At 62.9% G+C, this 15,994-nt stretch overlaps 3 protein-coding genes across 3 annotated transcripts in view; all 3 read left to right on the plus strand.

Annotated features, from left to right (window-relative positions):
- MNEG_3662 (hypothetical protein) overlaps positions 1-2,761 on the plus strand; it is a gene marked incomplete at both ends in the record, with an annotated part of 9,558 nt that extends 6,797 nt beyond the window's left edge. The window contains 7 exons of the mRNA XM_014047860.1: positions 234-302; positions 569-760; positions 946-994; positions 1,344-1,542; positions 1,796-1,877; positions 2,263-2,352; positions 2,570-2,761. Of these exons, the coding sequence (XP_013903314.1) occupies positions 234-302; positions 569-760; positions 946-994; positions 1,344-1,542; positions 1,796-1,877; positions 2,263-2,352; positions 2,570-2,761 (873 nt within the window). The remainder of the gene's footprint in view (positions 1-233; positions 303-568; positions 761-945; positions 995-1,343; positions 1,543-1,795; positions 1,878-2,262; positions 2,353-2,569) is intronic.
- A 3,295-nt stretch (positions 2,762-6,056) lies between these two features.
- On the plus strand, positions 6,057-10,489 carry MNEG_3663 (Transcriptional repressor rco-1; the record flags this gene model as incomplete). The annotated part of the gene is made up of 11 exons (XM_014047861.1): positions 6,057-6,155; positions 6,536-6,594; positions 6,783-6,858; positions 7,111-7,212; positions 7,494-7,537; positions 7,735-7,837; positions 8,067-8,293; positions 8,511-8,706; positions 8,900-9,373; positions 9,745-9,885; positions 10,172-10,489. The coding sequence occupies 11 exons, from the start codon at positions 6,057-6,059 to the stop codon at positions 10,487-10,489; spliced, it is 1,839 nt and encodes a 612-aa protein (XP_013903315.1).
- A 1,189-nt stretch (positions 10,490-11,678) lies between these two features.
- On the plus strand, positions 11,679-14,647 carry MNEG_3664 (hypothetical protein; the record flags this gene model as incomplete). The annotated part of the gene is made up of 5 exons (XM_014047862.1): positions 11,679-12,037; positions 12,416-12,706; positions 12,867-12,966; positions 13,480-13,621; positions 14,130-14,647. The coding sequence occupies 5 exons, from the start codon at positions 11,679-11,681 to the stop codon at positions 14,645-14,647; spliced, it is 1,410 nt and encodes a 469-aa protein (XP_013903316.1).
- Positions 14,648-15,994: the final 1,347 nt, after the last annotated feature.

Below are 15,994 nucleotides of genomic sequence, written 5' to 3' on the forward strand. Positions count from 1 at the left end.
CCCCCGCCCCACGCGCTTTTTGCCACAAGGCGCCTGCCACTGCTGGGCATTCCCATGTCTTGATCTGCATTGGATTGATGCACCTGCTGTGAAGGAGCGGTTGCTGTTTTGCCCACGGCACGGAGCGATCGTGGAGCTGTGTGTGGCCGCCCGCTTGCCCGCCCTTGCTCTGGGTGCCCTCTCCCAGCTTTCCAAAGGCTGCGCTCCTCAATTGCCGGTGCTTTCCCCCACAGAACCTGGACAATGCCACCACATATGATGCCGAGAAGCAGATCGGACTCAACGTGCTCATGGCGGCGGCGGTGCGTGCGCGGGCGCCGACGCAAGAGAGGATGCAAGCTGCTGTCCTCTCCTATCCCTTGAGCTTCACTGACCCCTGATGTCGTGTCTGCATCCCACCTCTCCTGAATGAGGGCGGCGGGGGGGCAGGGGGGCTAGCGCCAAGCAGCTGAGCCAATGTTTTCTGCGAATGGGCGATTCTGACTACTTTGCGTGCACGCAAGCGACAGGAGTCGTTGAGTCCGAACCAATCCAACTCTTGCAGTTTCCTCCCGCGCCACAACTGCAGGCGCACCTCAACCTGGCCAGCAAGCCCACCTCCAGCAACAAGTGCATGGTGACGCCCCAGATCAGCGGCCTCATGAACGGCGACGCGCTGCGCGCGCTGAGGGCGGCCGGCCTGGAGTGCGCGACGGGCGACAACACGTGGGAGCACCTGAAGAACCAGCAGCACCCATACCAGATGCTGTACTCCAACGCGGTGAGCGATTGTGACCTGAGTGATGAGCGTGCCAGGAAGCGTTCTAGGTGCTTCAAAGCGCCGGCAGCCAGCGAGCAGCTAGAACGCCCGCACGGACTGACCTGGCTGACAGCTGAGCATTTGCATCTGGATGTTGCAGATTCTGGGTGAGCCGTAGGTTGACCTGCGCACACGCACTTCCGCAGGCAAGGAATGGCTACGATGGCTTCGCCTTCCTGCCGCGCTTTGCCACTGGTGAGCGGTGCGGGCCCACCCGAGCAGGGGGTGTAGACGCCGGCAGACAGGCTGTTGCACCGGCAGTGGTGCGTCTTGCATCCTGTTTATTGCGGTGCGGACCCGTGTTTGGGCGAGCAAATGGCGCAGGCCAATTGACCGCCCATGTTTTGATTTCTGCAACATCAACCGCTTCTTCGACCCCTGCTGGATCCATCCATAATCCTGGAGGAAAAGGGCGTGTTTGATGGAGCACCCCGCCGGGAGAAAATAAAATCACCACCCACACCATACGTGCGACTGCGAATCCCTCCAAGCCTGGACCCGTTCCGTACTTACTGCTGGCCCCAACCTCCTCTTACCCCTGCAGAGATCTACTACAATTGCACCAACGCCGCCCAGATCGAGCGCTTGTACAACAACCTTTACCAGCCTTACTACGGGTCCTACTCGACCATCGCTGACATCATCAAGCGCGAGGCGGTGCGGGTAGTGAGGGAGGGGCTGCTCGCCCTCAAGCACGACCCATACATGATGCACCAGGCCAACCTGGCCGTCGACTCCACAGGGTGAGTGGCTGGGTAAGGCAGTTGGGGTTGGGTGCGTGTGCATGGTGTCCATGCATGTGAGCCGGTGCGGGGGTGTGCAGGCAAATGAGGAAGAACGGAACTGTCCAAGGTCCGGGGACGTTCTCAATCATGCGTGTGAGTCCGGCCACCCCTGACGGGTCGAGCCTTGGAGGCCCAAGTTGATCCCATTGAACGCCTTCCCCCCCTTGCACACACATGCACACACACCACTGCCACTATTCTCCCCCTCCAGGCAAAGCCTGGCTATGCGCTGGATCACCGGGGTCCTTAATGAGTTCCACGCCCTAGTCAACTGGCCTGTGCAGTCCAAAAAGGTGCGCCTGGGCTGCACCTCCGCTGCCAGACGTCACGGCCTTGGCTGTCGCCCTGCCGCTACGCGTACGGCGTGCCCCATCAGAGGGGGGACCCTTGGCCTTGCCATCTGCTTGGATGGAGCACCGTTTGCCCTCCGAGTGGTTCTTCCATCCCCACCCCACACATATAGACTCTTTAACAACATCAATACACCGTCTCGTGACACAATCACAAATCGCCTGCAGCCACCCATACCCATTCAGAAATACACGCACAAATGCGCGCGCACGCACGCACGCGTGCATGCACACACACACACACACACACACACACACACACACACACACACACACACACGCACACACGCACACGCGCGCACACACCACATGCCCCCAAAAACCGCAGCTTGATGATCTCTACGCCATCTTCAAGGAGCGAGAGGCACGCGACGCCTGCAAGCTCTCCTACAAAATTGAGATTGCACCCAACAAGCAGGTGCGGGCTGGCTTGGCGCATCCGCCTTACATTGCCACAGGTGCTGGCCACTCAGGTTGCCCTGTGCCCTCCCAGCGGACAAGCCCTGCTGGGTTCAATGAGGTACGTCCCGCCACTTGACAAGGCAGCTAAGCCCAGGCGCGATTACCAGTCCTGCCATCTGATCAGCCCGCCAAGCCCTGCTGCCGGCCCTCCCGCAACAACCACACTATCGCAGGTGCAAGCCGTGACTATCACCAGCGGCGGCGGCGCGTGCGACGCCCCGCTCACGGTCCCCGCCACAACGACCGCCAGCGCGGGGGCCGCCCAGAGGATCGGCAACGACGCGCCGGCCTACAAGATCCCGCTTGCGGCTGGCGGAAGCGCAAGGGTCACCCTCTCGGGCGGCCCGACCTGGAGCCTCCCGTGAGGGGCCGGCGGCAGGTGGCGCTCTCCGGCGCATGTGCGGAGCTGCCGGGTTTGGCGGTGCTCAGCAGTTGCTGAGGTGCAGGCCAAGCCTTGGGTGTGGCGCCGCTTCTGCTGGCGACCAGCGGGGAGGCGTGTCCCACACGGAGGGCGCAATAAGAATAACAAACAACATCGTCATCATCATCGTCATCATCAATAAATCGTGCCTGGCGACAGCCTGGCTACGCAGGCGGTAGCTTTGCCCGCGCTCTCACACACTGCGCTCTGTCCTGGGCAGCATGCATCTGCACCCTGCGCCCCACGACGCAAGAAGACGCGGGGCCGGTTTCTAACCGCTGCGCGCCGCCTGTTGCAGCTCGGCGCCCGCAGGCCATGAATGGGACTGTGCCAGAGGCGCCCATCGCAGCACTCGCACCCCTGCAGTGCGGAAGGGCGACCATGATACGCGCACAAATTCAGCTGTGCTCTGAGCTCCTGGAGCAGCCCACGATCTCGTACCACTTGGCAACACTGTCTTTGTGCTTGCGCGTCGCCCGTACTTGCGGACTTCACTTTGTTTTGGGCTGCCCCAGCACAAAACCAAACCTCACGCGCCAGCCGCGGGCCTGCTGCGCTTGCCTACAAATCACCGGTGCGGCTTCGATTGGCAGACGCGCAGTCACGCAGCTTTAATCTGCCGCACCCACGCGCCACTCACAGCACGGCGCGCGGACACACAGGGAGACTTCTTTTTGGGCTACTTCATCTGCAGGTCACACGTCCTGCTATTGACTGCTTTGGGCATTTGCACTTTCAGGACGATCCGAGCGGCAAAGGGGAGCTGCCCCGCCGCCCGCTGCGCTGTGGGGGTCCGTTGCCTTCAGGGTGGGGGTCCGTCAAGCTTCTCCAGCACGCGGCACGGACCACAGAGTGAAACCGCCGACCAGGCAGTGTGTGGGCAGGCGTACCCAGTGGCGCGGGCGCACGCCGCGCCACGGCGCCGCGCCTTCCTTCCGCCGTGGGTTGACTCCTGCTGAACCTTGAGGAGATGACGTGGCGCCTCCAGCTGCCACAGAGCGGCAGATGATTGCGCTTTGCTGTCGTGCCAGGCTATTTCATTTTGAATGATTTCCATGGGATAGTGTGCGATCTGGTCTGCAGCCGCACATGGGAGCGCGCCCGCCCTCCGCTTGGCGCTGCGGAGCGCCTTGCCGACATCCCTTACACGGGCGGGCGCCCACGCTGCTGTGCCCGGCACTGTGCCCGGCACGGCAAACGGATCGATGCTGCGCCTTGCAGCCAACGCTCTGCAACCACTCCCGTTTGTCCACTACTTGTGACTATCACCCAACTCCCTGGTGGTCAGCACAGCTTGCAGTGACTTGACAGCACCTGCGCCGCCTGTTTGCTGCTTGCAGCGGGTGCGGTGCAGTGTTCACACCGCAGTGTTGTTGCACGTTGGTTGTCCACGCACTTAATTTCTGTTTCACATCACGGCACAGCTCTGTTCATCTGTCTTGATCAGCCTTGCCAAAATTATTCAGGATCCCACACATGCTCCAAGGTAGCACCCCCACTCTGGATGTTGGCTTGGATCTGCGCGTGCACGTGGTCAATCCTGTGTCAGCATATCCAAAACTTCTGAGGTGAGCACAAATTTTTCTGTAACTTCACATGGCCGCTGTACGAGGTTGTAACTGCCGTATCCACATGCTTCGTGGTGCCTGCTGGAGGCAACAAGAGCCCCCCTGCATAACTTGTGACCCGCCAAAACTGGCGCATCTCGCCCAGATACAGGGCAATCACTGGGCTGCATAATGCAAAATCGAAATATACCCTTGCACTTGTCAAATGGCGAGGGGGGGGCCAGAGGAGATAGCGCACGCGGCGGGGTCGAGCAGGGGCGGGCTGCTTGACATCATGAGATGTGCAAGCAGAAGCACACAGATCACGTGCCAACCAGGACCGCGCCCTGCAGCTGGTGCAAATAAAAAATGAATATATGATAGTGTATACGGTGATCGCACACCATCGTCCAGTGTGTATTCATTACGGCCCTACGGCGTGTATCGCGCAAGCTGGCCCAAAAGTTGGACAATGTCCAATAAAATACAAAGCTTATAGGCGTTCCATCCAACGGTGCCTGGTGGCGCGCCAGGTCAACACAGTGCACAACAGCAGTCAAGCAGCGCACGCTGCGCTGATGTGCCGCTGCTGCGTTCACACATAGCTTTCCAAGCGAACCCGCAGGAGCCCAGCGCTCTGTACGGCCCTTGTTTGTGCTTGGGATCGCAGAGCGTCGGGCGCTGCAGCAGGAAGAGCGTCACTTTCTTTGGCTTTCTGCGGTAAGGATGCAGCTGCAGCTGCGACATGTGAAGGGCTTCAAGTAAGTGCATCCTAGACTTGCAGTAGGTTTTTCCGCATGCACGCATCTCACGCGCCCAGATTCTGCATCTGCCACAGCCCAGGATGCAACCCCAGATTGCAAGGACATGTGGCAGTCCGCACCACCAAGGATACCCGAGCGTGCTGAACTGGCCGTTTCCACCCCCCCCCCCAAACACGCCGCCACCACCGCAGCGGCAGACTCCGCGGTGGCAGCGTGCAGGCGCACCCAACCCAGCCGGGATGCTTTTTCTACGCCGCGTCCAGCGGCATCGTGGCCGTTTATGATGTGCGTGAGCAGCTGGGTGGACATTGGGGGTAGGGGGTGCTTTCAGGGGTGATTCGACTTCTAGCTGCCCGCCTGATGGCACACTATAACAGCCAGCAAGCAGGGAGCCAGTAGGCCAAAACGTACAAGAGCAGCAGCGCACAAGCCAGTACAGAAAGCGCTCCTACAATGTGGAAGCCTGTCCCCCCATGCGTGCTTATGACCAGCAGCCGCCCCTTGCAGCACTCCCTTGTACCAACACGTGACTGCCCGACACAGTGTCCCCAATGCCACACGATGCACGCGCGCAGTCCAATCCGACGCACCAGCTGCAGTTGAGGGGTCACGACGGGGAGATATCTGCGTTTGCCCTATCGGTGCGCGGGCGCTGCGTGACGTGGCTGGGGGATCACGGATGATGCTGCTACTGCCGAGGCCGGCCCGGGCTCTGCACGGCTTGCAGCGCACGAATGTGTGCCTCACAACGGGGCGGCAACCATGCCCTGAATTCCCTCACGTGCTTTGAGGAGGCAGACGCGCTCATACGTTGGACGTTTCAGATGCACTTGACAGCGGGGCGCCCTCCTGCTTCGTTACCCCTACATCTCCTCTCACATGAATCGCCTCACTGGCCTGTGTCGCTTGCCCGCAGCACAACGGCGCCATGCTGGCATCCGCCCAGCGCGGCTTCAACTGCGATGTGGTGGTCTGGGACACGGCGCGGCTGGCGCAGCGCAGCCGCTTCCAGGAGCACGACATCGAGGTGGCCTGCGATGAAGGGGGGGGAGCATGGCGAAGGCTGTGGGGGGACGGATGGGGGTGCAGCTGCTCGGCCCGTTTCTGGGGGGGCTTTTACCCGTTTCTGGGGGTTCAGGCGATTGGACAGCCGCTGCACCCCCATTTCAAAGCCTGTACCCATCCACACACCAGCCTGCCCCGAACGCTGCAGCATGCGGAAGCAGAGAGCGAGGGTGTGACGGCAGACCTGAGATAGGCCCTGCTTGTCTACATTCTGCCCCACCCCCAAGACATGCGCTTGCACACAACACAACCCATGCACACACGTGCGTGACCACGCACCCACGCACACATGCCGCCCCCGCGCGCACGCACACACGCACATAATCCAACAAAAAATCAAAGGTCGTGGCGGTCGGATTCTCGGCTGACGATCGGCTGCTGGCCACCATCGGATGCGAGACGTGAGCTGCGCGTCGGCCGGCGGCGCCTTGAACCACGCCCTTGCGTGCCTGGAGGTTTGCTGCCATCTTTGGCATTGGACGGCAGCCGACCAATCGAGAGGGGACGGCCCCTCTCCAGTTTGTCAGCCTGTGCACCGAATCCACCCTCACCGCCGCACCCCCCCCTCCCGGCCCGCCCCTCAAAACAGGGAGCGGCGCGTATTTGTGCTGGACACCGCCACGGGCAAGATTGTGACCACCTCGAAGCTCCCAGAGGACACCCCAGTGAGCAAAGGCGGGGAACGCAGCTGTGTTGTGCACACACGTGCGTGCTGCAGCGTTTGCTTGCGTGACTGCCAAGCCCGCCCAGCACTCAAAAGCTGCCAGGATCATCGGCCCAAACCAGAGCAAGCTGCAGAGCAGAAACGGCACGTTTAAGCATATCGTTGAACTTCAAGACTCGATTGCGCCGTACGCCCACCTCCCCAACGCGCCACCCTTTGCCTGCATGCGCCAACCTGCAATTCTTTATTACAGCGCGTCGCAGCGCTGGCGTGGTCCCCGGCTAAGGGCCCCTGCTATGAGTTTGCGACCGCGGCAGGCCACCATGTGTATCTGTGGACTGTCGACCCTTTCAAGGTGGGAACCTGCCAAGCAACTGCCGAGAACGACCGCCCACGGGCTCGCTTCCAAGTGGTTGAGGAACCCGGGCGGCGGCCCTGCATTCAAGTGGCGCTGCAGCGGGGGCTTAGCGCTTTGCTCGTCTGTTTGGTCTGCACGCTCGGCTGGAATGCCATTGTGGCGCAGCGCAGCCCCTGGGGACGGCTTTAACAACAGCAGCAGTTGTGTATTTTTCTGGATGCACGGGCTCGGCACTTCCCCTCATCGTAGCGTGCCCACCGCGCGCGCGCTTGATTCAGGGATTCATCAGCCACGACCGGATCACGCCAGGCAGCGTGCGTAGGTGCGCAGGGCTGTCTGCCACCGTGCGTTGCAGGGTGGGTGGATCAAACACACCAATCAAACACATGATTGGTATGCGCGCACGCACGCATGCCAGACAAGAGCTTGCTGGCAATGTCCCTGCTGCCAAGCACGCGTCTCACAATTTCAACACCACCTCCACGCTCAACCTGCCAATACTCTATTCATGGATCCCAGGATTATATCGACCCTCACATACTCCGCTGATGGCGCCTGGCTATTTGCTGGAACTGAAAGCGGGGATGTCATCACCATCAATGTGGCACGGCGGGCGATGCAGGTTGGTCTATCTGTTGCGCGGCCGGGCAGCACTCGCGCTGAGCCGCCCCAGAGGCAGGCCGACGTCGCTTGCGTACTTGGCTAACGGATGCCAACCAGGGCAAGAGAGCCTCTTTGCACCCTGCCCTGCCTTCTGTCTGGCTGCCTGAATTCCGTCAACTGCGTCTGCGAGGGCGCTCGGGCTTGCTTCCTCTCACATGGCGACCCCCTCGCTGCGGGCGCCAATGCAGCTGATGCACCCGGTCGCGTCCGGCGGCATCGGCTTCACAGGCCTGGCGCCCGGCGGGAAGCTGCTGGTCGGCGCCGGCGACGGCACCCTGAACCTCTTCGACTTCCAGCAGGCGGCCCACTCCGCTCCGCCGCTGGCTGTCGTGCCCGGCGCGATCAGCGCGGCCAGCCCGGTGGCAGGGGTCCCGGGCCGGCTGCTGGTGGGGACGCAGCAAGGCGGCATATACTGGTGGGCAGCCGCTGGCAGAAGTGGGGTCAGTGCGGGTGGGATGCCCCGTGAGCCCCGCGTTGCCTGCTGCCAGCGGCACCTGTGGATCCAGACTAGCATGCTTGTGGGAGCGTTGTGGATTGCAGAGTGTGCCTTTGCATTACAGCCTCCTGCGAACCCCACCCACACGAGACGCTGGTCATTGAGATATATACCCTCGGACCCTGCGTACCCTCAGGGTGGACATGGTGCTCGGGAGTGGTGGCGGCAGCGGCCGGCCGTCGACGACGACGGGCTTGGCAGCCGGCACGTGCGCCTGCACGACATACGAGCACTCGCAGCAGGGGGCGCTGACGGGGCTCGCCTATTCCACAACCGGCGACGCAATTGCGACCTCCAGCGCGGACGGGACGGTCTGCGTCTGGGGCGCGGCGGTGAGCGGACGCGTCTTTGAGGGTGTGCACCCGTAACGTCGAGGCAGGCTGCAAAGGGACGGCCTGGGCGACGGAGCGGCACGGGAGATGCATGCGTTTCGAGATCCAATGAAATCCCTTAATGAATTGCTGTGTGTCTAGGGAAGTGGGGATTCCTCAATAGTGGGTGGCCTTTCCGTGCGGGTGCCCGCAGGACTTCCAGCTGAAGGCGCGGGCCGCCGACCCTAGGGCCGGCGAGGCGCAGAGCGTGGCGTTGTCCAAGGACTGGGTCGTCTCAGGCTGGGCCGACGGCACTGTGCGCTGCCATGCGCTAACCCCCTCCGGGACCATCGGCCCGACACCTTTCCCGGGCGCCGGCGGCACCACCATTGGCGGCCGCATGTCCCCAGCAGCCGGCGGCCGGGTTTCCCCGGCGTTGGGCGTCTCTGCCGCTGCGCATGCCAGCGCGGCGGGTGCAGCCGGCGCCGCGGCGGTGCCGCTGGTTTGGAGCATCCCCGCGGCGCACCAGACGCCCCAGGCGTGCGGGGCAACTGCTGTGCAGCTGTCCAACCGCGGCCACTTCCTAGCCAGCGGCGGCGCGAGCGGGGAGGTGCGGGTGTGGGACGCGGCAAGCAGGGAGCTGGCGAGCCACTTGAAACACCACAGCCAGGCCATCACAGACATCAAGGTGCGCGAGCGCGCGCATGTGTGTGTGTGTGTGCGTGTGTGTGTGTGTGTGTGTGTGCGCGCGTGCGCGTGGGTGTGCGTGTGTGTTGTGCACGCGCGCGCATGTGTATGTGTGTGTGTGGGAGAGGGGGGGGGGTGGTCGAGCAAGATTCATCGGCCTTCTGGATATGGAGCACGGCGCATGCATTATTGTGGCACGCACCCACACCTACCCCCGCACTGATACCGAGGCAGACACAGCGATTCGATAAGGCCATGATTTCCCCACAACGCGCGCAACAAGCAGACGACATCACCGACGACCGCCCGCTCACACACCCGAGCGCCGCGCGCCGTCCCCCGCCCGCCGCGCCCCCACACCCTTGCCGGCAGGTGATGCAGGACGACGTGCACCTGCTGTGCGCCAGCGAGGACAGGGCGTGGTCTGTGTGGGACATCACCCAGGAGAAGCTTTGCTCGGTCCAGCACGCGCCCATGGGCGCGGTGCGCGGCGTGGCCATGGCGCCGGACCAGGTTGGTGTGTGGCGGTTTCATGGACGTCCGGCTCCAGCCCGGCCAGGGTCTCCGTCGAGCGATGGGGTCTGCAAAGCTTGTGACCAAACCTTTGTGTTGGTGGTGCACACAGGAGCACCCATCTGGGCCTTGCAGCAGTGTCAGCAGGCTGTGCCAACCACACTCACGTCAACCACACGCACCCATTTCGCAGCTTTCAACACACCAACCCTCGAAATCATCTCAAGTACTCATGCAATCGCTCCCTAATCTTGCCACCCATATATTCACCCGACCACCCTGCCAGGTCAGCGTTGCGACCGTCGGCATGGACCGAGCCATCACTGTTTGGGACCTCCGCCAGGTCAGCAAGCCTGCCATGAAAATCCCAGACGCCCACCAAGCAGAGGTCACCGCGGTCGCCTGGCACCCAGGCGGCGCCGTCATTGCCAGCGGCGGCGCCGACGCCGCCGTTCGCACGTGGGACTTGCGCGGCGGCGGCCGGGCGGCGGGGAGCTTCGCGGGGCACGCTGGGGCAGTGGCGGAGATGGCGTTCGGGCCGGACGGGAACCAGCTGGCGAGCGCGGGCGCGGACGGCTGTCTGGTCCAGTGGCGGGTGGGATGATGGCCGGGGGCAGCATGGCGGCGCGGGGAGCTTGTGCCTCGCTTTGATCAATTTGGAGGGCAGGGGTCCCTGGCAGGCGCATTCGTTGCGCCCGCGCTGCGCGGCGAATGGCGGTACAGAAAGTGAATGAAGCGGGCCACACGGGAATGTAAGGCAGTGACATTACCCTGATGCCTGACGGCGTGCTGGATTTGGTGCTTGAAGGCCCGTGGCGAAGGAGGGGGGGGGCTGCATCACCCGCCACCGCAAGGGCCTCGCAGTGTTGAGTCAGCAGCAACGAGCAGTCACAACCCGAGCCCGATCAGCTCTTGCTGCTGGTTGGCAATGCCGTGCCGAATTCCTAGCACCTTCTCGTCTATCATCGCCGGTTGCTAAGCTTGATAGCACCGTAACAACCAGCGTCTGACACACTGCTGATCTGCATGTGCAGCCCCCTTACAAGCCCGCCAGTTCCAGACGCAACTTACCTCCATAACTTTGCTCTGGCATCACCCTGGCGCGGAGTCACCCGCGGTCACCCTGGAAAGCAGGTAGCGGAGTCGGTCGCCGCGGACAATGCGCGCAAGTGGCTCGAAAGCAGCCAATCCAGCCGTGCATCAAGAAATAGGAGGCGGCTGCGGGGCGGCGTGCTGGTGGGCGGCGTCAAGAATGGCGAAGAAGCAGCCACACTCTTCAGTCAGGGTCAGCAGCAGCGCAGTGGTGTCCCCGCGAACCGCGCTGGTTCTCCTGCTGATGCTTACCTGCTGCTCAGGAGCTGCGTGGGCTCAAGGTGCGCGAGCACGCCCCCACGTTGGGGCTCCGCCGTGCATGATGTCAGCTGACTCGCGCATGCTTCAATGGCGGTGCCCTCACACCACATCCTGTCTACGATCCCGCTGGGAGTTCACTCAACTTATTGCAAGGCATGAAAGTGTAGCCTCCGAAGTGTGTCCGAGATACAACCTAGACTTACACTGGCACGTTGGCCTCGCTACCCCCACCCTGCTTGGCTTGGTGGGCTACCGCAGGTGGCAGCTCGCCGGCGAACGCCACCTCCCCAGCCGTGAACGCGACGTCCACGGCTGCCAACGCCACTGATCAGGCGCCAGCTGTCCCCTCGCCGCCCCTCGTGGCCAACACCAGCGTTGAGGCAAACGCGAGCATACTTGCAGCGAATGTAAGCGGCAGTGGACCCAACATCACCACTGCAATGGGCAACTTGCCCAGCAGCAGCGGCAACAGCAACAGCAGCGGCAACAGCAGCATCACCAGCAGCGGCAATATCACCAGCGGCAGTAACAGCAGCAGCAACAGCAGCAGCAGTAACAATATCACGAGCAGCGGCAACAGCAGCAGCAGCAGCGGCGCTGCTTCGGGCGACGCCTCTGCTGATAGCGACAATGGCGGCAGCAGCAGCGGCATCAGCGGTGCAGGGGACGAGGGCGTCGCGCCTTGGAATGTTACCATCGGCGTCAACGCCACTGCGGTGAACCTGACGTTTGATGACTACTTCAAGTGGAACGCGACAGATCTGGGCGGGATCCCCCTGCGGCCGGAGGCTCTCGCTGAGTACGGGGGGCTTGCCTGGTCCAATACATATGTGAGAGCGAGGCTGCGTGCATGCATGCGTGCCTGAGTGCATACTGGTGTATGTGCGCGGTCATGTGTGTGTGTGTGTGTGTGTGTGTTTATGTGTGCGGTTGTGTGCATCCGTGTGTTTGGGGCATGTGTTCATCTTAGCTGGGCACATGACCTTTCAGGGTTGGCCTCAGGGCAGCGCGGCTGGCAAGGCCAACGGGGATCTGTGCACCATCCTCATGTGTGCACCGGCTTCCTCTGCCGCGCCCACCCCTGATAGATCTTCAGCACGCTGTCTGTATCCAAGGGCGTGGCCACAGCCTCGAACAGCAGCTCCGGCATTGCAGCTTCCCCTGCCACAACCAACAGCAGCAGCAACAGCAGCCGCAGCAGCAACAGCACCAGCAACAACACCACCACCAGCAACAGCAGCAGCAGCAGCAGCAGCAGCAGCAGCAGCAGCAGCAGCAGCAAGACCAGCAGCGGCATAACGGTCAGCACGGGGGCGCTGAGAGGGGTTGTCAATGCACCCAACGCCGTGGTTTTTCCTACGACGGACGAGGGTTCAGCAGTTGTGCCAGCCGGAGACTCTTGGGGTGCGGCGTTCGCACCCCTGTCCGCCTGGGTGACGTACACACACGACTGGTCTGACGCTAACAGGTGAGACCGGCAATCGGGGTTTTTGGGGAGGGTCCAGAAGGCTGCGCAAGAAGGTCCTGGCGTGAGCGGATGCATGGCGTTGTTGGCACAAGCAGACACATGGCGGTATTCTTGTAGCCCAACTCGCTCTCCTGTCCGGCACACGCGCGCGCCGCCACAGATCGTCAGTCAACGTGGTGTTGACCGGGTTCGACTTCCGACGAAGCGATGCGTACGCTGGTCTGATCGACGTCAAGCTGCAGCTTGGACAACCTAGGCTGGTGCGTGCGCTTTGGGCGAGGCACGACTGTGTGCAAACGGCTTGACTTGCTGCCTACACTCAGTATCGTCCCAGTACTGATTTCCAGCAGGGCTACTGCGACTGTTGGTATCAAATCGCGGCCAGTACCGCTCGCAGCATCAGCGGCTGCCACGGCATCGCTGCCATGGCACCCATCCGTCCAACTCCACTCCCAGCTTGCTTGCAGCCAAGAAGCGTCACTCCCCCACCTCCCGCCCCTGCCGCACGTGCGCTCTCTGGCCGGGCCCAGGTCAACTTCTCCGCGTCTTTCAAGGCGGGCGTTCAGCGGCTGACCATCCGCCCAGATCCCCAGGCAGAGGTCACCTTGGACAACCTTCGCATACTCTTGTCCAACAACTCTTCGCTGAGGCGGGCCAACACGTCATCCGCAGCAACAGGGAACGGCACGAGCACAGCCAACTCCACCAACGCGACTGCGCCTGCCACAAGCCCTGTCTCGAGCGGCGCTGGAACCGCCGCCGTCGCCTTGCAGCCGGCGCCGGTGCCCGCGCCTGTGGCGCCGGTGCCGGCGCCTGTGGCGCCGGTCGTGACCCCCGCGCCAATCATCCCGGCCGCCCCGGCAGCGCCCACAGTGCCCGCTGCCAATGTGGCGGTGCCGCCTGTCGTGACGCCGGGTGCAGGCGGGGCACAGCAGCCGCCGCCAGCGGAAGCACAGCCACTGACCCCGCAGCAGCCACCACCCGGCGCGCAGCCCCTGCCGCAGCCGCCGCAGCAGGCGCTGCCGGCGCCGCAGCAGCCGCAGCCAGCGCAGCCGGGGACCGTCGGCGACGTGCTGCCTTCCGTCCCACCGTCGGCAACCAACGCGGCCGCAGGCGCCCAGCCTGACTCGACCGCGGCCGCATCCTCGCCTGCGGCCAAGCCAAAGCGCCGCCGCCGAAGGCCATCGCCATCGCCTGTTTTCGCTTTCTCGGCGCCGCCGACGGGCAGGCGTGAGTCCCCGCTGTGTCTGTCGCGGCTTTGCCCTATCAACTTGTTGCCCCATGTTTGCGCTGCCGCGGCATGCTGTTTGAAGCGTCAGAGCCCAATCAGCCCCTTTGTCTCTTCAACGCGTGCAACCACCCTGCACCCTCGCTGCACACCTGCGCCCTAACCTCTGTTTCAACCCAACACCTCCTCTTACAGTCGTTACGCTGACGTTTGATGACATCACACCTGGGGCCTCTGGGGAGTCTCCCTTGGCAGCCTACCGCGACTTTTCCTTTTCCGGCGCGCTCGCCGTCACCGCCGCCGCGCTGCCCGCCGTGCTGCAGACCGGCATCAACTCCCAGCCCGTCGCGCTCACCAACGCCCCTGCGCTGCCGGGCCGCGGGGACGGCTCCCTCGCTTTCACGGCGCCGCCAGGCGGCGCAGGGTTTGCGCCGGTGTCCGTGATCATGACCCAAGATCTCGACGCCGCCCTCGCCGGCACGCTGGGGCTGACCCCCGGCGGCGAAGGCACAGTTTTTGTCACCTGCTTCGACGCGGCCGGCGCGCGGCTCGGCCGCGGCGCCGCGCGGCTGCCGGCGGGGCAGGCGAACAGGGTGTCTTTCCCTCCAGAGTGCAGGGGCGCGGCGCGCGTCGTGATCGCGCCCGTGATCAGCAGCACGCGGGTGGTGATCGATGATCTGGAGTACTACGATCTGGGCGCGCGGCGGCGGTGATTTGATGTGCCGAGTGGCCAGGATTTTTGTTGGTCCGATCAGTGTACTGCATGGCCGCACAAGGAATAGGCAGCTGCCGCGTGCCTTTGGGTGCATGCGCCCGGCCGATTTGTCTTGCGTGAGCGGAACCTCAAGGATACCGAGACTGGCGCTGCCGGCGCGCATGTTGCAAGGCTGTGAGTCGTCGTTTTGTTTCGTGTCTTGCTGAGTGTTGGGGGCGGGGGCAACAAGATTGCTTTGCACACGCGACACTGGTACCACTGTGGGGGAACTCAGAAGCCAATAATTGGCTGGCTGTGACATCGCTTGCGCAGCCTTAGAGCTGCCATACTACCTAATTTATTATGGAAGGAGTGCAAACCTTGAACGTTTGGGGTGCTTGCCGGCCTGCTGACGGGCCGCAGTCATGCAGTCGTGCGCGCAAGGCGCCCGGCATGGCTCCCGCTCGCAGCTCTTGCCGCTTGACAGCGCACCACACCGCCTCACTTACGGCTGCGCGGCATCCTGAATTGACAACTTCACGGCCCTGGTGTGCGCATTCGACCGCCGCGACCGAAGTTCAGTGTCCACTTGCATGGTCGCTGTTGTGTGTTAGTCATTTAAGGAGCACCTACAAGGCATTCGGGTTCGCCATGGCCCGAGTGTTGTAAGTGACCCATCCACCTGCGCACCACAACGCCAGCTACCACAGCAGCTATGAGTGTGGGGCAGGGACGGATCTTCCCTGTACTTTTACGGTTGCATCTCGCGTGCCTTTCGGCACACATGGGGCGGGAGGCACCTGAAACACGACCGTGAAATCACAGTCACAGAGCGAGTGGCTGTGCAGGTCACCCTCGCTTGGCCCGCTTTGTCCTGGGAAAGTGGGGCTGGAGCCCGGTGGTGCAGTTTGCCGCAGGCATGGGGTCGCTGCCCGGTAACTGCAAGCTGCCCCAGGGCTGAGCGTCATGCCTGCAGCACCTTAGCCTTGCATCACATCCCTTCAGCGCCACTGTTCTCTTGTGCTGCCTCTGCCGCTGGCGCCAGTCGTGCGGGCGGTCATTTCACCAGATGCTGCCCGCCGCCAGGCCTGCAAGCAACACCCTCTCTTCCGAACCACTTTCACATGCCAACCTTGCGGCTGTGTGCCCCAGGCTTTGAGGGGTGAAGCCCAAGCGGCGAAAACGGGAGGGGCAGAACAATGCAATGACAAGCCTGCGCAGGTAGCCCGTCCACCAGCTTGTACGGGGGTTGGAACATAATGTCAGGGTCATAACAATACTAGTATGTGCAAGTGGCGGTTGGGCCTGAAGGCATGCGGGCCAGACTTCATCACTCCACAACACACTGGTCATCCAAGAGACCCTG

Source organism: Monoraphidium neglectum (genome assembly GCF_000611645.1).
Source record: "Monoraphidium neglectum strain SAG 48.87 unplaced genomic scaffold scaffold00471, whole genome shotgun sequence".
In the NCBI taxonomy this organism is placed as follows: Eukaryota; Viridiplantae; Chlorophyta; class Chlorophyceae; order Sphaeropleales; family Selenastraceae; genus Monoraphidium; species Monoraphidium neglectum.